Source organism: Bufo gargarizans, chromosome 3, assembly GCF_014858855.1.
Source record: "Bufo gargarizans isolate SCDJY-AF-19 chromosome 3, ASM1485885v1, whole genome shotgun sequence".
NCBI lineage: Eukaryota > Metazoa > Chordata > Amphibia > Anura > Bufonidae > Bufo > Bufo gargarizans.
The window spans coordinates 21123061-21142649 of NC_058082.1; the positions used below are offsets into that span (position 1 = coordinate 21123061).

The window sequence follows — 19589 nt, forward strand, 5'->3', positions numbered from 1 at the left end:
AATTCATGTTCTATGGAAGTATATAAACTTACCTCATCAAAAGAAGCTAATAAGGCCCTGTAGGAATTCGCAGATTATCAATCTTAGTCAGAAAATCATTGGTATCTCTAATGTAAGATCTGGATGACATGGCAAATGGGCGCAGGATTTTATCGAGAAAAATAGCTGCATTACAAAACAACGAGTCTCTACCCGAGACTATTTGGCGCCCTGAAGGGGAGGTCAATGACTTGTGGATCTTTGGCAAGGTATACAGTATAGGTGTAACTGGTTTATCACAAGATAAAAAGGTGAATATCTTCTCATCAATAATGCCGTTATCTCTAGCTCTATTCAATATATCCTTTGACTCTCTAAGTAGCATAAACTTGGGATCATTATAAATCCTTTCATACACATTGGTGTCTGCAAGCTGCAGCCTGATTTCCGCCACATAGGATCTGGTGTCCATGACCACAACCCCACCACCCTTGTCGGCTGGCTTGATGGTGAGGTAGTGATCTAAAGCAAGATCCCTGAGTGCCGTCATCTCTGCTGCAGTCATATTGGCAAACCCAGGTGGTTGCTGGGAAGTCTCTTGTTTGAGTTTCTCGATGTCGCATTTGACTGCGATACCGAAAGCCTCAATGGCAGGATGATTGATGACTGGAGAGAAATCGCTCTTTAAAAATAAACCCATGCTTTTCAAATTGAGCTCACTAGTTTGTGTAGTCTCAGATGGCGGTCTGTCCTTTTGGTCCGCAAACCAAACTTTCAATTTAATTGCACGTAAGAATCTCTGGAGATCCATTTCTAGGTCAAACCATTTGGTTGTGCTTACGGGACAATAGGACAGACCTTTGTTCAATGTAGATAACTGTGCGGCATTAAGATCAACAGAATATATATTTACCACTATATCTTGCGTCTCAAAGTCCTGCCCCTCTGGGGCTTCATATTTTTCTCTTTTCCTCTGTTTGTGTTGTCGCTTTCCCCCTCGGCGTGTCCTGCCAGTGCAGGATCTCCTCCTAAAAAAGGTGTAGATGAAGTAGTAGGGTTAGAGTCCTCTCTGGAACCTGTAGCATTCTCCCTAAACAGATGACTCTGGGACTTCTTTGGAGTGGATGGAGTAGTGGATCCATATTTCTCTCCACCTGTCTTCCAATTTCTCCTTTGGTCCCCTTGTCAGTTGTACACATAGCCTGTGGAATAATCATCCATGTCTCGCATCCACTTGCAGCGCTTCTTACTCTGTAGATTGCTTTTACATTTTTCTAGATAAGACATACAGTACAGACCAAAAGTTTGGACACACCTTCTCATTCAAAGAGTTTTCTTTATTTTCATGACTATGAAAATTGTAGATTCACACTGAAGGCATCAAAACTATGAATTAACACATGTGGAATTATATACATAACAAAAAAGTGTGAAACAACTGAAAATATGTCATATTCTAGGTTCTTCAAAGTAGCTACCTTTTGCTTTGATTACTGCTTTGCACACTCTTGGCATTCTCTTGATGAGCTTCAAAAAACACAGGACAGAGGTAGAAAACACAGAACATAATGTGACCAAAGGGACATGTTAATTCAAGGTGTGTCCACTAATTAGCATCACAGGTGTCTACAACCTTGTAATCAGCCATTGGGCCTATATATATGGCTCCAGGTAATCACTGTGTTGCACATATTATTCATAAGTTTAAGATCCATGGGACTGTAGCCAACCTCCCTGGACGTGGCCGCAGGAGGAAAATTTATGACAAATCTAAGAGACGGATAATCCGAATGGTAACAAAAGAGCCTAGAAAGACTTCTAAAGAGATTCAAGGTGAACTTCATGCTCAAGGAACATCAGTGTCAGATCGCACCATCCGTCGTTGTTTGAGCCAAAGTGGACTACATGGGAGACGACCAAGGAGGACACCATTGTTGAAAACGAATCATAAAAAAGCAAGACTGGAATATGCCAAACTACATGTTGACAAGCCACAAAGCTTCTGGGAGAATGTCCTGTGGACAGATGAGACAAAAATCGAAGTTTTTGCCAAGGCACATCAGCTGTATGTTCACAGACGAAAAAATGAAGCATATCAAGAAAAGAACACTGTCCCTACTGTGAAACATGGAGGAGGCTCTGTTATGTTCTGGGGCTGCTTTGCTGCGTCTGGCACAGGGTGTCTTGAATCTGTGCAGGGTACAATGAAATCTCAAGACTATCAAGGAATTCTAGAGAGAAATGTACTAGCCAGTGTCAGAAAGCTTGGTCTCAGTCGCAGGTCATGGGTCTTGCAACAGGACAATGACCCAAAACACACCGCTAAAAACACCCAAGAATGGCTAAGAGGAAAAAATTGGACTATTCTAAAGTGGCCTTCTATGAGCCCTGACCTCAATCCTATTGAGCATCTTTGGAAGGAGCTGAAACATGCAGTCTGGAAAAGGCACCCTTCAAACCGGACACAACTGGAGCAGTTTGCTCATGAGGAGTGGGCCAAAATACCTGCTGAGAGGTGCAGATGTCTCATTGACAGTTACAGGAAGCGTTTGATTGCAGTGATTGCCTCAAAAGGTTGCGCAACAAAATATTAAGTTAGGGGTACCATCATTTTTGTCCATGCCTGTTTCATGAGTTTATTTTTTTACATAATTCTGTTGAAGCATGGTTGAAAAACAATGTCTGACTTTCATTGGTTAACATTTATAGAATTTTAATTTATTATTACTTTTGTCAGATTAAAGTTATTTCTGTGACCATTGTGACTTTTTCTTTCATTGACCAAAGGGTACCAACAATTTTGTCCACGTCTGTATATATATATATATATATATATATTTTTTTATTATTATTATTTTTTTCTTTAGTAATTACACATTTTTTACAATTGCTAAAAAAATATAAAATATCTAAATTTAATCTCTATTTCTGACGGTGTTCAAACTCACAACCTTCTACATTACAGCCCAGAATGTTAAACACTACACTATAGAGCTGCATGGCCAGTTGCTAAAAAAAAATATATATATATGAGACTTCTGCTGTATAGGACTACTTACTCCTAGTAAGTATTCCTATACAGCAGAAGTCTCATATTTTTTTATATTATTTTTTAGTAACTGGCCATGCAGCTCTGTAGTGTAGTGGTTAACATTCTGGGCTGTAATGTTGAATCCTGTGAGTTCAAATCCCGCCAGAGCCTTTTTTCAGAAATAGAGGCTAAATTAGATTTAAATACACTGACATGAGCATCGCGCTCGAGCACACGCGATCTTCGGCCGAACACCGCGATGTGCTGAGCATACCAATGTTCGAGCCGAACTGGTGTTCGGCCGAGCATGCTTGCCCAACACTACTCTCCATCCTTCTTTCCCACCAATATCATCACCCATACACATCAGACTGGGCGCCAGTCCTGCTGTTCAGTAATCTGTCCGGGCCCCTTTAGATTGATGTCCACTATTATCCCCCATGGAATGCATTTCAGTTAGACCAGGCATGTCCAAACTGCGGCCCTCCAGCTGTTGCAAAACTACAACTCCCAGCATGCTCTAATAGCTGTAAGCTATCCAGGCATGCTGGGAGTTGTAGTTTTGAAACAGCTGGAGGGCCGCAGTTTGGACATGCCTGAGTTAGACTGAAATCCCGTTTCTGTATTGTGAGCTAATTGACCGTCCTAATATATAAAATAATCTGCCTTTTTCTCCATCCTTCCAGGGCAGCACAATTACTTATGCGCTGGACGGAACGACTGTATTGTGGATAAAATCAGAAGGAAGAATTGTCCGTCATGTAGACTGCGAAAATGCTGCCAAGCTGGCATGATTCTGGGAGGTAAGAGGCATTTTTATTATGGAAAATGTCAGTCCTGGAAAGATGGAAAGCTGCTGCAGTAACTGGTGTCAAGCCTTAAAGGGGTTTTCTGGTTTCGGGAAATTGAGGTCATTGGTTGTATAATGAAAGTCATACAATTTTGCAATATTTATTCTGCAATTACTCACAGATCTTTGCTTGCTGTAATTCAATAAAAATCTTCATTGTTTACTTCCAGTGGTTAAATCTGGAGCTGAAGGAATTGTTCAAAATGCTATTGTTCTTAGTATGATATGCTATCACTTCTTAATGGGGGTGATGGTGGACCCCCACAGATCCTGTGCCATAGTAATCCCTTGGCCCCTTCATTCACAGTTTTAAAAGGGTTGTGTCGTGGAAAATATTCAACATTTTTCAAACCAGCATCTGGATCAGAATATTGTTGTAATTGCATGTATCATGGTAGAATTTTTATATTATCCCTAAACAAGGGCTCTAACATGTTGTCTGCAATGCTCCAGATCTTAAAAGTCTAGAGGTAAAAGAATGAGAAGACATGACTCGTGTAGGTATTTGAGCCTTTCTCCATCTCTTCCAGTTCCAAACGGCAGAAGACTCTCTCTTTATTAGCCAAGCCCTGGGTGTCACCCTCACAACCTAAAAATACAAATTAGCCAATAGGAATGTGACATGTGGTTTCTCACAAATTCGATTCGGTCGATTTGTCGAATTTTCCATGACACGCAGATGACAGGCGTCGCTCTTAGCATCACTGCACTCTTCATTTATTTGCGCAGTTACGGTGCCAAAACTGACCAAATAACTCAAGTGTGAACTCAGCCTAACAGGTCGATGTTAGCGCCAAGAAGAAGCACACTCCTTTTACACCGTCATCAGCTGATTCTACATAGATGTCTACAGAACCTGTTCTATTAAACGCTTATACAAGTAGAGCCCCCGACAGAGTGGAGAGGGTGTCAGCAGTAAGTTTGTGTTGACGTTCCTGATTATTTTGCCCTTCCTCTGATCCTTCAGAACAATAACCCCCAAAACACGGATCCTGTCTGTTGAGCAGCAGCATGAGGAAACCACAGAGCGGTGAAGTGGCAGCAGCATGAATAGACCACAGAGTGGCTCAGAGACATAGTGTTAAGGTGGCAGCAGCATGAGGAGAGCACAGAGTAGTGATGTGGTAGCAGCATGCGGAAACCACAGAGTGTAAAGTGGCAACAGCATGAGAAGACCACAGAGTGGTAAAGTGGCAGCAGCATGAGGAGACCACAGAGTGGCTCAGAGACATAGTGTTGAGGTGGCAGCAGCATGAGGAGAGCACAGAGTAGTGATGTTGCAGCAGCATGTGGAGACCACAGAGTGGTGAGGTGGCAGCATCATGAGTAGACCACAGAATGATGAAGTGGTAGCAGCATGAGGAGACCACAGAGTGGCCCAGTGGCATAGTGGTGAGGTGGCAGCTGCATGATGAGACCACAGAGTGGCCCAGAGACATAGTGTTGAGGTGGCAGCAGCATGAGGAGACCACAGAGTAGTGATGTGGCAGCAGCATGAGGAGACCACAGAGTAGTGATGTGGCAGAAGCATGCAGAGACCACAGAGTGGTGAACTAGCAGCAGCATGAGGAGACCACAAAGTGGCTCAGAGACATAGTGTTGAGGTGGCAGCAGCATGAGGAGACCACAGAGTATTGATGTGGCAGCAGCATGAGGAGACCACTGAGTGGTGAAGTGGCAGCAGCATGAGGAGACCACAGAGTGGTTCAGAGACATAGTGTTGAGGTGGCAGCAGCATAAGGAGACCACAGAGTGGTGAAGTGGCAGCAGCCTAAGGAGACCACAGTGTGGTGAAGTGTCAACAGCATGAGGAGACCACAGAGTGGTAAAGTGGCAGCATCATGAGAGACCACAGAGTGGCCCAGTGACATAGTGGTGATGTGGCAGCAGCATGAGTAGACCACAGAGCGGTGATGTGGCAGCAGCATGAGGAGACCACAGTGTGGTTAAGTGGCAGCAGCATGAGAGTGGTGAGATGGCAGCAGCATGAGGAGACCACAGAGTGGTGAAGTGGCAGCAGCATGAGGAGACCACAGAGTGCTGAAGTGGCAGCAGCATGAGGAGATCACAGAGTAGCCCAGAGACATAGTGTTGAGGTGGAAGCAGCATGAGGAGACCACAGAGTGGCCTCGTGACTGAGTGTGTAGGTGGGGGGCAATACCAGTACCAACTGAAGATGGTGGCTGACAGTAGGAGCACCTGTGGCATCAGGTGGGTGGCAGCATCAGAATAGTAGTTGAAGCAGGTAGCCAGAAGAAACAGATCTCTTTTGTCAAAGTTTTGGGATGGCACCATGGATAATCTAGTCTGATACATCAGGCATTGGTGTTTGATTCATTTTCACAAAGGTCAGTTTCTCTACATTTTGGGTGGACAGCGAGTTCTCAATGGGTTAACTATGGCCCCCGCCGCACTAAACACCCTCTCTGATGCCACACTGTTGGCCGGGCAGGAAAGCTTGTCCAGGGCAAACTCGACCAGTTGTGGCCACAAATCGAGTTTGGCTGCCCAGTAGTCCAGGGGATCATCAATGTGGGGTGGCAGGGTGCACTCCAAGTATGCCACAACCTGCTGGTTCAGGTTCTGCTCTGTCTACCTGCTGCTAGTGAGTAGTTTCTTCAGTAGGCAGGTGACCGGCACTTATACAGTTGCAAGAAAAAGTATGTGAACCCTTTGGAATTATATGGATTTCTGCACAAATTGGTCATAAAATGTGATCTGATCTTCATTAAAGTCACAACAATAGACAATCACAGTTACCATGTTTTTATTGAACACACATGTAAACATTCACAGTGCAGGTGGAAAAAGTATGTGAACCCCTAGACCAGGGATGGCCAACCTGTGGCTCTCCAGCTGTTGGAAAACTACAACTCCCAGCATGCCCAGGCTGCCTACAGCTATTAGCCTACAGCAGGGCATGGTGGGAATTTTAGTTTTACAACAGCTGGAGAGCCACAGGTTGGCCATCCCTGCCCTAGACTAATGACATCTCAAAGAGCTAATTGGAGTGAGGTGTCAGCCAACTGCAGTCCAATCAATGAGATGAGATTGGAGGTGTTTGTTACAGCTGCCCTGCCCTATAAAAAACACACACCAGTTCTGGGTTTGCTTTTCACAAGAAGCATTACCTGATGTGAATGATGCCTCGCACAAAAGAGCTCTCAGAAGACCTACGATTAAGAATTGTTGACTTGCATAAAGCTGAAAAGGGTTATACATGTATCTCCAAAAGCCTTGCTGTTCATCCATCCATGGTAAGACAAATTGTCTATAAATAGGGAAAGTTCAGCACTGCTGTTGCTCTCCCTAGGAGTGGCTGTCCTGTAAAGATGACTACAAGGGCACTGAGCAGACTGCTCAATGAGGTGAAGAAGAATCCTAGAGTGTCAGCTAAAGACTTACAAAAGTCTCTGGCATATGCTAACATCCTTGTTAGCGAATCTACGATACATAAAACATTAAACAAGAATGGATTTCATGGGAGGATACCACAGAGGAAGCCACTGCTGTCCAAAAAAACATTGCTGCATGTTTACAGTTTGCACAAGAGCACCTGGATGTTTCACAACAGTACTGGCAAAATATTCTGTGGAAAGATGAAAACAAAGTTGAGTTGTTTGGAAGAAACACACAACACAATGTGTGGACAAAAAAAGGCACAGCACACCAACATCAAAACCTTATCCCAACTGTGAAGTATGGTGGTGGGGGCATCATGGATTGGGGCTGCTTTGCTGCGTCAGGGCCTGGACGGATTGCTATCATCGAAGGAAAAATGATGTCCCAAGTTTATCAAGACATTTTGCAGGAGAACTTAAGGCCATCTGTCCACCAGCTGAAGCTCAACAGAAGATGGGTGTTGCAACAGAACAACGACCCAAAGCATAGAAGTAAATCAACAACAGAATGGCTTAAACAGAAGAAAATACGCCTTCTGGAGTGGCCCAGTCAGAGTCCTGACCTCAACCCGATTGAGATGCTGTGGCATGACCTCAAGAAAGCGACTCACACCAGACATTCCAAGAATATTGCTGAACTGAAACAGTTCTGTAAAGAGGAATGGTCAAGAATTACTCCTGACCGTTGTGCGCATCTGATCTGCAACTACTTAAAACGTTTGGTTGAAGTTATTGCTGCCAACGGAGGTACAACCAGTTATTAAATCCAAGGGTTCACATACTTTTTCCACCTGCACTGTGAATGTTTACATGGTGTGTTCAATAAAAACCTGGTAACATTTAATTATTTGTGTGTTATTAGTTTAAGCAGACTGTGATTGTCTATTGTTGTGACTTAGATGAAGATCAGATCACATTTTATAACCAGTCTGTGCAGAAATCCATAGAATTCTAAAGGGTTCACATACTTTTTCTTGCAACTGTATATATATATATATATATATATATATTATTATAATTTTTTTCTATTAACACACCTCCCAAAAAAAAGTTTAAACAATGTAAAATCAATGCAGGATGGCTAATAGGATGTACATATCTATCCTATTAATATACCCTGTAAATGCCTATAGTACAATGTAACTTCACCACTGAACAGCAATGATGACATATATTTTTCCCTTTTTATTCCTAATAATAAACCCCCCCCCCCCCCCAAAAAAAGAGAGTAAAGCAATGTAAAATCAACACAGAAAAGCTAATAGGGCATACGTATCTTTCCTATTAATACACCCCGTAAATGGCTGTATCACAGAACTTGCACCCCAATCACAAGCAAAGTTTGCTGGAATTACTGATGTATCATTTAGTGCAAACAACCTAAAAGCAATTTGGATCCCTAATATGTGCAGCAAGGTGTAAAAGAATCGCTCCTATTGCACCCTGTTCTCCTTTTATAGCGTAGATAATGCCTCCCTATCTTTTCCCTACACCTTGAATTGTCAGCACAATGAAGTCTTTCCTAACACTGTCCCTAGCGTCCGCTGACGTCTCTCCCTGCACTAAGCACGCTAGAAAATTGCATCATCCAAGATGGCTGAGGCTAATTATAGGGCTGTGACATCACAGGGCTGGCTGGCTGCTGATTGGCTGTATGCATGGCATTGTGGGTGATCCCTTGTACCCAGAGTTCTTTACTCCATGTCCTAACATGTGCAGCAGCCATTTTACGAAAAAATGCAATTCGTTACCACGAAGCGTGAGGAAATTCGGATTCGGTGCAAATCGAATTTTTCCTGAAATTCATATCAAATTCCACTTCATCAACTTCGATTCGCTCATCTCTAGTCACCAGCCATATCTTCTGTTACAAGCTGTGGCAGTTACAGGGAAAGAGCTACACCAGAAAAGGCACACCCCCTGAGCTTCGAGGCTGAAATATTTCTAGCAGAACAGTTGGAACAATGAAAGGGGAGATCCCTGGATCCATGTGATGTACAGGGCTGGTTCTAGCTTTGATAGACAGAAATTGTCATGTGCTTTATGATGTCTGATTTTTTCACATCAAACTTAACATAACCACTTTAATCACTTTTATTTGGCCATGAAAGTCATTGTGTGGGAGGGGAACATCTGCTTCATTGTAGGGATTAGTGGTGGTTGGATCGCTACCATTCAGAATATTATGGCATAAGTGTATGATAGATACTCGTCTCACCTCTGGGACCTATATCTATATCAAGAATGAGGCTCCATTTTGTGGCCACTGTGACTGGAGAGTTACGGTAGCTGAGCATGTGTGGCTCTCTCTCCATTAACTTCTGTGAAAGTTCCAAAAATAGCAGAGTAGAATAGTTTTTCCAGTCATAGCGACCACCAGATTTTCGAGATACTGTAGGTGTGGGTCCCAGAGGCAGGACCCACATTAATTAGACATTAAAAACAAATCTTGACAAATGTTCAACAGAAAGTTCTAAATGTTTTCTAATTTATTGAAAAGTAAAAACTAAAATCTTGGATTGATATAAGTATTTAGATCTTTTACTCAGGACTTAGTTGAAGCCTCTTTGGCAGTGATTCCAACCTCCAATCTCCTTGGGTATGATGCCACAAGGTCTGCAGAACTGGATTTGGGAATTTTCTGCCATTCTTCTCTGCAGACCCTCTCAAGCTCTGTCAGGTTGGATGGGGACCATTTTCAGGTCTGGGTTCATATTGAGACTCTGGCTAGGACACTCAAGGTAGGGGGACCACATTTCCTAACTGCCATTCAGGGACACTTACTTTCACAAGTGCATTTTGTCAAACTTATACTTGAGACTGGGCCGGTTCTAGGTGAAATGGGGCCCTGGGTCGAAAAACAATATGGCCCCCCCCCCCCCCCCCCAATGACACTTGATGACTTTTACAGAAGAAACTGTATATTGTGGGGCACGGTGTAGGCTATATGTGTATAACATAAACATATTTCATATGAAAACTTACAATTACTTGGTTTGGCCCTTGGGGATCTCAGACATCACTTCCACACTTTGGCCGGGGACTCGGCGGAGCTGATGTGTTTTATCCTAATGAGTCAGATTTCATAATAAGGATTTGGAGAAGGGGCAGAGGGATAGCAGAGCAGGGAGAGGCTGGTGCAGCTACTAGGGGGCTCATACCATGGGGGAGTAATAAAGCCCACCATAATGCCCCCCCTCCAGTAGAAATAATTCTCCTTATAATGTGACAGTGCAAAAAATACCCCCTTGTAATGCCCCCAGTTGAGCTAATGTCCCCATAGTGCCCCCATAATGTGCCAGTATAAAATACCCCTATATAGTGCCCCCAGTAAATGCCCCCATAGGGCTCCTCTCCCCCCTCCCTCCTAGTGCCCCCTATAATGTACCAGTATAAAATTCCCCATATATAGCGCCCCAGTAGATGCCCTCAGTGTCCCCCATAATTTGTAAGTATAAAATACCCCTTCTCGGTGCCCCCGTAAATGACCCCATAGTACTCCTCTCCCACCTTCCCCATAGTACCCACCATAATGTGTCCTAGTATAAAATGCCCCTATACAGAGCCCCCATATAAAATAACCGTTCTTTGTGGCACCATAATGTGTCCTAGTATAAAATGCCCCTATACAGAGCCCCCATATAAAATAACCGTTCTTTGTGGCCTCAGTAGATGCCCCTATAGTGCCCACCAATAATGTGCCAGTAATAAGTGCCCCCATAGATGTCCCCCAATAATGTTCCAGTAGCCAGAGCCCCCCCACCATCATGTGCCAGTAGCCACAGCCCCCCCTATATCATGTGCCAGTAGCCAGAGCCCCCCTATATCATGTGCCAGTAGCCAGAGCACACCCTATATCATGTGCCAGTAGCCAGAGCCCCCCCTATATCATATGCCAGTAGCCAGGGCCCCCCAATATCATGTGCCAGTAGCCAGAGCCCCCCTATCATGTGCCAGTAGCCTGAGCCCCCCCATCATTGGCCAGTAGCCATATTCCCCCTATCATGTGCCAGTAGCCATAGGCCCCCCCATCATGTGCCAGTAGCCATAGGCCCACCCATCATGTGCCAGTAGCCATAGGCCCCCCTATCATGTGCCAGTAGCCTGAGCCCCCCATCAGGTGCCAGTAGCCAAAGGCTCCCCTATCATGTGCCAGTAGCCTGAGCCCCCATCAACATGTGGCAGTAGCCATAGGCCCCCCTATAATGTGCCAGTAGCCAGAGCCCCCCTTATCATGTGCCAGTAGCCATAGCCCCCCTATCATGTGCCAGTAGCCTGAGCCCCCAATCAACATGTGCAAGTAGCCATAGGCCCCCCTATAATGTGCCAGTAGCCATAGGGCCCCCCCTATCATGTCCCAGTAGCCATAGGCCCCCCATAATGTGCCAGTAGCCACCAGTATTGACAAAAAAAAAAAACCACTTATACTTACCTCCTTGGCAGCGATGTGATGCAGGCCTCTTCCGGCCTGTGTTCCGCGCTGTACGGCTCAGGGCTCAGGCGGCGCGATGAGGTCATCGCGCCGCCTGTGCCGGCCTCTGATAGGCTGCCGGCCTAGTGCCGGCAGCCTATCAGAGGAAGGGGAAGGGACACACCTCTCCCTCCCCTGCCCTGCTGCGATACAGATGACTAGAGATGAGCGCTTCCACAATTGAAGCGCTCATCTCCGGTCCCTTGCCTCTATGGAAGCGCCGGCCCTGACTGTCACAACAGCAGCGGTCGGCGGCTCAGGTCATTCCGGGACACTGCATTGTCCCGGAATGAGGGTGACCGGGACCCGGGACAGACTCTCCAAATGCGGGACTGTCCCGGGCGATCCGGGACACATGGTCACCCTAACTCAAGGACCTCCATAGAGTTGTCCCTAAACCACTCCTGTGATGTCTTGGCTGTGTACTTAGGGTCATTGTCTTGTTGGAAGGTGAACCTTCAGCCCAGTCTGAGGTACAGAGCACTCTGGATCAGGTTTTCATTAAGAATACCTCTGTGCTTTTCAGCATTCAGCTTTCCCTCAACACTGAACAGTCTCCCTGTCCCAACTGCTGAAAATGACTCCCACAGCATAATGCTGCCACCATCATGTTTCACTGTAGAGATAGTATTGGTTACTACCTGAATTTCTCCAAACCTGACTCTTAGAATTAAGGCCAATTTCAATATTGGTTTCATCAGACCAGAAAATCTTGATTCTCAAAGTCTGAGTATCCTTCAGGTGCTTTTTTGCAAATTTTCATGTGTCTTTTACTGAGGAGAGGCTTCTTTCTGGCCGCTCTGCCATAAAGCCCAGATTGGTGGAGGACTGCAAAGATGTTTACCTTCTGAAAGTTTCTCCCATCTGCACACAATATCTTTGGAGCTCAGCTAGAGTGACCATTGGTTCTTGTCTAATCAACTGAATTTACCACAGGTGGACTCCAATCGAGGTGTAGATGTGCTGTCCCAGCATTTATTTCTTCTATTTAAGATTGATGGCTGTATTTGTGTTATCATATCATTACCATGTTATGTAATTCTGCCACTCTGTGGTCATTCTTGTTATAGGTTTCCTGAATGTATTATGCAAAGCTCATTGCCTTTGCTCTCTGTCTTCTCCTACCTTTTGGTGACATCTTATCCTGGTTGTTCTGGTCCTGTGTCTTTCTTTTCTGCAGCAGACTCAGAGCTGGTAAGAGCATTTCGTTTTGACCTCTAATATCCTCTAATGTCCTCTATATGTCTTTGCTCAAGGTAAACTCAATAAATTACCAAAGCATTTCCATTGTATCCTACTCACTGGAGCTTCACATGCAACTGGTACCACGACCTAGGGATATTAGTGAGCTCAGCTGTCTACCATTGCTTGTACAGAGATTACCACTCACAACCAGTCAGAGACTTCTCTAACATACAGCTGTGGCAGAATAGTCAGAACGAAGTCTAAATCTACAGTCTTTGCATGTCTAAACGCAGTCTGCAAACAAGCAAGCTTAGAGCTGTCCGCCATCTTACATGCACGTGGCTTCATAAGCACAGTGATTAAGCTGAAATCCTTTCTTAGAGACATACCACTTAAACAGGAATAACATGTCCACAAGAGGCTCCGTGGATATCTCGGTCACTGGACATATGTAAACTCGCCCTGGGCCCAAAAACTCAGATATACAGGAAGCAGAGTCCATGTTTACTACAGAACGACCTGTACGATCTAAACATGTTATCAAACCAACACGAAAGATTAGAGAGAACTTTGAGGCAACCAAAGAAGAGTTCAGTGACAATTTAAATGATTTATGGTAAAGAACTGAGCACTATATAGCAGCTCTTTCACGCTATAACAATGATGCACCAATGTAAAACAGAGTTGAATCGTTTAACTAACGCCTATGTCCGCTATCAGCGACTGCAAGGTACATCACTTTCCTAAGCGACTGCGATTTTGATGATGCCTCAGAAGAGTTGAGAGAGAGAAAGGATCTCCTCCTAGTGAAGGATGCCTTAGTACAAGACACTCAGAGTAAGGCAAAACTCTGCATCGCACACTTGCAAGAAGTGAAATCCCATCGATCAACTTCAACCAAATATACGCTTTCTTCTTCCTAAACCTTTAGTTCCGGCGTTACATGACAAGCTTCTAGAGATCCGGGCAGAAGCAGAAGAAGCTAGTGTTAGAAGTTCCTTTGCTATGGAGGCAGAAATGGCAAAGAAAAAAAGCAGAAATGGAGGCAGAGGCAGAAGCCCAACTAAAGATTCTCCAAACAGAAAGGGAAGAAGCAGCTACCTTAGCTAAACTAAAGGTCTTCACGCAAGGTACTGACCTAGACTGTTTCATCCCAGGAGAAGTGGAAGACCCAGCTGACCGCACTGCCAGATATATGCTAAGGCAATCATCGCCTGCTCCTCCTGATAAATTGCATGTACCAACGCTACTTTTAAATCACCAACAGGATGAACCCACAGAGCACCAGATGTCGTCATCCACAAATAACAAGGTAATTTCTAGCGTCGAGCCAGCTGATCCTCCAGAGACTAAACCAAAGCTTAATCCTTATGCCGCATCATTCTGTCCTGATCAATCTCAGCCTTATATGCCAGAGCGTCTACATGCCCCAGAAACACCACAATGCAATCCAGCAACAAGGAATGGGAAATCAGACATGTCAGACTTTGCCAGATACATGATGCGCAGGGAGCTGATTAACATTAGTCTCTCGAAGTATGATGGGGCTGAAAACAAAATAGCCTGGAAATCGACCTTTGAAGCTGTAATCAACAATCTTAACCTCACTGCCAAGCAAGAACTTGACTTGCTTGTCAACTGGTTAGGCCCAGAATCTGCACAACTCGTAAAGACATTAAGAGCAGTTCATGCAGTCCACTCAAAGGAAGGTCTTGCTGCAGCATGGGAGAGACTTGAACAGACCTATGGCAGTTCTGAAGCTATAGAAAGCGCCTTATTCAGGAGACTTCAAGTCTTCCCAAAGATAACTGGCAAGGACAATCGCAAGCTCCAGGATCTGAGCGACCTACTAAAGGAACTAGAATTGGCTAAAATGGACCCACGTCTGCCAGGACTGAGTTACCTTGATACTGCCCATGGTATCAATCCAGTTGTGTTGAAACTACCACATGGCATGTAAGAAAAATGGGCAGACCAGGGCTCCAGATATAAATGAGAACACAATGTGTCTTTTCCCTCTTTCTCTTATTTTTCCAGATTCATCAGTGACCAAGCTCGGAAGAAGAATGATCCCAGCTTTGACTTCACAGAATCCAGGTATGACAACACAAGTAGACGTAGAAATTAAAGGGGAACAGTATCCGTTAGAAAAACAAACGTCCCACTTATTGCAGCCTACACTACTAGGAAGGACACCCCCGTCCTTAAAGAAAAGGACCCTAACCGCATGTGCCCTATCCACAAAAGACCTCATCCTTTAAAAGAATGTCATCGGCTCAGGGCAAAGACTTTGCAAGAACGCAGAGAGACACCCAAAGAGCTTGGAGTGTGTTACAAGTGTTGTGTCTCGTCAAATCATATGGAAAAAGACTGTAAAGCTATCATCAGGTGTGCAGAATGCAGCAGTGACAAGCATGTTACAGTAATGCATTCTACTTTGCCTCCAGACAGCGCACTACCTCATACCGTAACCAATGCCATCACACTTCATGGCGGGGAGCCACCGGCTCAAGAGCTAGCTACAACGACTGTCTCCTCCTCCTGTATGGAAATATGTGGCAAGGAGACTGGTTCCAAGTGCTGTGCAAAAGTGTGTTTGGTCAACGTCTACTCAAAAGGGCAATCTGGAAAGGCCACCAGAATGTACGCCATTATAGATGAACAAAGCAATAGGTGTGGGGAAACCTAAATTCTTTGAGATTTTTGGCATAACGGGAGAAGCAATGCCATACACCCTCAATACGTGTTCTGGTCGTGTAGAGACTTATGGCAGAAGAGCCACTGGATACCTTATCTCCTCCATTAAAAGGGAATGTTCATATACCCTTGCCAACGTTAATTGAATGCGACCAGATACCTGATGAAGGAGATGACATTCCTACTCCCGAAGCTGCATACTATCATTCCCACTTGAAACATCTAGCTAGTGAGATTCCTCCTATGGACATGAATGCTGACGTCCTACTCTTGCTCAGGAGAGACATTCTGAGGGTCCACAAGGTGCGGCAACAATGCAACAGTTCTGACAACGCACTATATGCACAGAGGCTCGACTTAGGCTGGGTGATATGTGGGCGATGTATATATAGGTTAGAGCCACAAACCATCTCAAGTGAACTCCTTAAAAACTTTTGTGCTCAAAAATGGTTGCACAACTCACTTTAAGCCATGTGTTCATCATTACGAGGTAAAGGATAATCTTTCTAACCTCCTTAAGGCACCAGACATCATTCCTACCCTTTATGACAACTTAGGAAGATCAGTGTTTTGTACAACACCAGAGGACAACAGATTAGCCTTGTCCATAGATGACAAAGAGTTTATTAAAATAATGGACAATATATTCTTTAAAGATGCATCTAACCACTGGGTTGCACCTTTACCTTTCCATGCTGTAAGAGCCAGACTTCCTGACAACTGGGAACAGGCACTATCCAGATTCATCTCCTTGCAACGTATGTGAAAAAACAAGCCTGAAATGAAAAATAATTTTGTTGCCTTCATGGAAAAGATATTTCACAATGATCATGCAGAGCCGGCTCCACCTTTGCAAGAGCATGAAGAATGCTGGTACCTTCCCTCCTTTGGAGTATATCACCCACGGACACCAAACCAGATAAGAGTGGTATTCAACTCAAGTGCCAAACATAATGGCGTATCTCTGAACGACGTCCTCCTCACCAGTCCAAACCTGACCAATAATCTGGTAGGAGTACTTATGAGATTCAGAAAGGAGCCAGTTGCCATTACTGCACACATTGAACACATGTTCCATTGCTTTATCGTATGGGAAGACCACAGAAATTGCAGTACCTCAGGTTTCTTTGGCACAGAGACAATGACACCAGCAAGGAAATGGTTGAATACCGCATGAAGGTGCATGTGTTCCGGTAACATTCCTTGACCTGCTGTTGCTACATATGGCCTACCTAAGGCTGCCTCTGATGGTGAGTCAGAGTTTTGGAAAGAGGCCCGAAACTTTGTTGAAAAAGTCTACGTGGACACCGCACTCAAATCCTTGCCCACAGCGGAGGAAGCCATAGATCTGCTCAAAAAGGACACAAAGTCCGGAGTTTTTGTTGAAACAGAGTAAAGAAACTTCTACTCAAGACGTCTTCAGTCTCCAAGACCTTAATAAAGATCGAGAGATTCACCCTGAAGTTAGTACCCTTGTCACCAAGTCTGAAAGGAGGTCTGGCTTCTCCAGATGGTCAAAGCTTGTTCACACCATTGCAAAGTTAGTCCACATTGTACAGTGCTTTTGCGCTAAGAAACATAACGCTGAATGTTGCAGTTGGCACTTGTGCCATAAACCTCTCACAGCAGAAGATATTGTCCTAAGTGAGTTGCTTGTGATACGTAACGTACAGCAGAGTGCCTTTCACATAGAACTGAAATGTATACATGACAAGCAAGACATTCCAAAAGGCAGCCCCATTGTCAACTTTAAACCAGTAATTGACGATCGTGGAATGCTGAGGGTTGGTGGTCGCCCAAAGAAGGCTAAGTTAGAGATTTCAGAAAGGAATCCCCTCATTATTCCTGCCAATCACCATGTTACTACACTGCTGATACAGCATTATCATGAAAGAATCAAGCACCAAGGCAGACATTTGACTGAGGGTGCTTTAAGAGCCGCAGGTCTTTGGATAGTGGGAGCAAAAAGACAGGTTGCTCATATAATTCACCATTGCATTAAATGTCGCAAGGCAAGGGGAAAGCTGCAACATCAACAAATGTCTGATTTGCCAGTTGATAGGACAAGCACCGAACCACTGTTTACTTATGTTGGTCTGGATGTCTTCGAGCCATGGACAGTCACTACACATTGGACCAGAGGTGGTCATGCAAACAGCAAACGATGGGCAGTGTTGTTTACATGCTTAAGTGTACGTGCTATACACATTGAAGTAATAGAATCCATGAACGCTTCTAGTTTCATCAATGCTTTAAGACAATATCTAGTCATCAGAGGACAAGTAAAACAAATGAGATCTGACTGTGGAACCAACTTCATAGGCGCCTGCCGAGAATTGCAAATCGATTCTAAGCCAGTTCAAGACTACTTGGCCAACAATGGTTGTACATGGATATTTAACCCCCCCTCATGCCTCTCATATGGGCAGTTCATGGGAAAGAATGATAGGCATCACCCTTAAAATATTGGACTGTATGCTTATGGACTCAAACTTTTCAAGGCTCACCCATGAGACTTTGACTACCTTCCTAGCTGGAGGTATCTGCTATCATCAACGCAAGGCCTCTTGTACCTGTATCTATGGAGCCCCTGCCATTCTCACTCCAGAAATGAGAAATTCTGCAGAGCATTGCAGGTAGGGGGAAGATCCTGTGTGTATTAGCAGTGTCATTGTACAGCTAGGACTTGTAGTTCTATACAGACAACATGCTGTTGAGTCTCCCAGCAGGCACACATGTCACTCAGGGCAGCTCTTGTATTCACTCCCTTAGCAGAGCAGGGGGAGGGGCAGAGATTGTTTTTATTGCAAGTAAACAAAGGGCCAGAAGAGAACCAGGGAAATGAGGAAATAGATATTTTTTGCTTAAAACTTGGTTACCTTAGTTATATATCATTGACCATCAGCTTTACAGTGCTATATTTTTTTTTTCCATAACTCAGACAACCCCTTTAACCCTTCTTCAAGGACATAGAAAGTGGCAGCAGGTCAAGCCAAACTTAAAAATAGGAGATCTTGTTCTCATGAAAGACCAGAAAGTGGAAAGAAATTCCTGGCCTATGGGTCTCATCTCAAAAATCTTCGCCAGTGAAGATGGCAAGGTTTGTAAGGTGGGAGTGACCATCGCAAAAACAAGGCGATCCCAAGTCCTTTATCAGGCCTGCATCTGAGATTGTCCTCCTCTTACCCGTTGAAAAATGATTTCTTCTACCTTGAGGAACTTTGTAAGAGCTTTTCTTCCATTTAGTCGTCCATCCCCAGACTATTCCTAAAATTCCAGACATTGGACTGTTACTGTCCACCCATTCTAGTTAATGTTTTTTTTTTTATTGCCTTTTGTCTTTTAGGTTCCAGTATTTTCATTGAACATCATATGGACATTCATGCTTAGTATATAGTGTGAAATCCTAGGATTTCAGTCGGGGAGTTTGCTGTCCCAGCATTTATTTCTTCCATTTAAGATTAATGGCTGTATTTGTGTTATCATATCATTACTATGTTATGTAATGCTGCCACCCTGTGGTCATTCTTGTTATAGGTTTCCTAAATGTATGTAAATCCCATTGCCTTTGCTCTCTGTCTACTACTCCCTTTCAGGGATATCATATCCTGTTTGTTCTGGTCCTGTGTCTTTCTTTTCTGCAGCAGACTCAGAGCTGGTGAGAGCATTTAGTTTTGACCTCTAATATCATCTAATATACTCTAATGTCCTCTATATGTCTTTGCTCAAGGTAAACTCAATACATTACCAAAGCATTTCCATTGTATCCTCCTCACTGGAGCTTCACATGCAAATGGAACCACAACCGAGGGATATTAGTGAGTTCAGCTGTCTACCATTGCTTGTACAGAGATTACCACTCACAACCAGTCAGAGACTTCTCTAACGTACATCTGTGGCAGAATAGTAGAAACTTCTCAAAGGTGATCAAGGATGTGCACAAAGCTAAATTTCAAGTATCACATTAAAAGGTCT

General features: G+C 44.2%; 1 protein-coding gene across 2 annotated transcripts in view; it reads left to right on the forward strand.

Annotated features, from left to right (window-relative positions):
• Positions 1 to 19589, forward strand: part of PGR (progesterone receptor) — a 142703-nt gene that overhangs the window by 33121 nt on the left and 89993 nt on the right. For both annotated transcript variants that reach the window (XM_044285670.1, XM_044285669.1), the window contains exon 3: positions 3697 to 3813. In XM_044285670.1, the coding sequence (XP_044141605.1) occupies positions 3697 to 3813 (117 nt within the window). The remainder of the gene's footprint in view (positions 1 to 3696; positions 3814 to 19589) is intronic.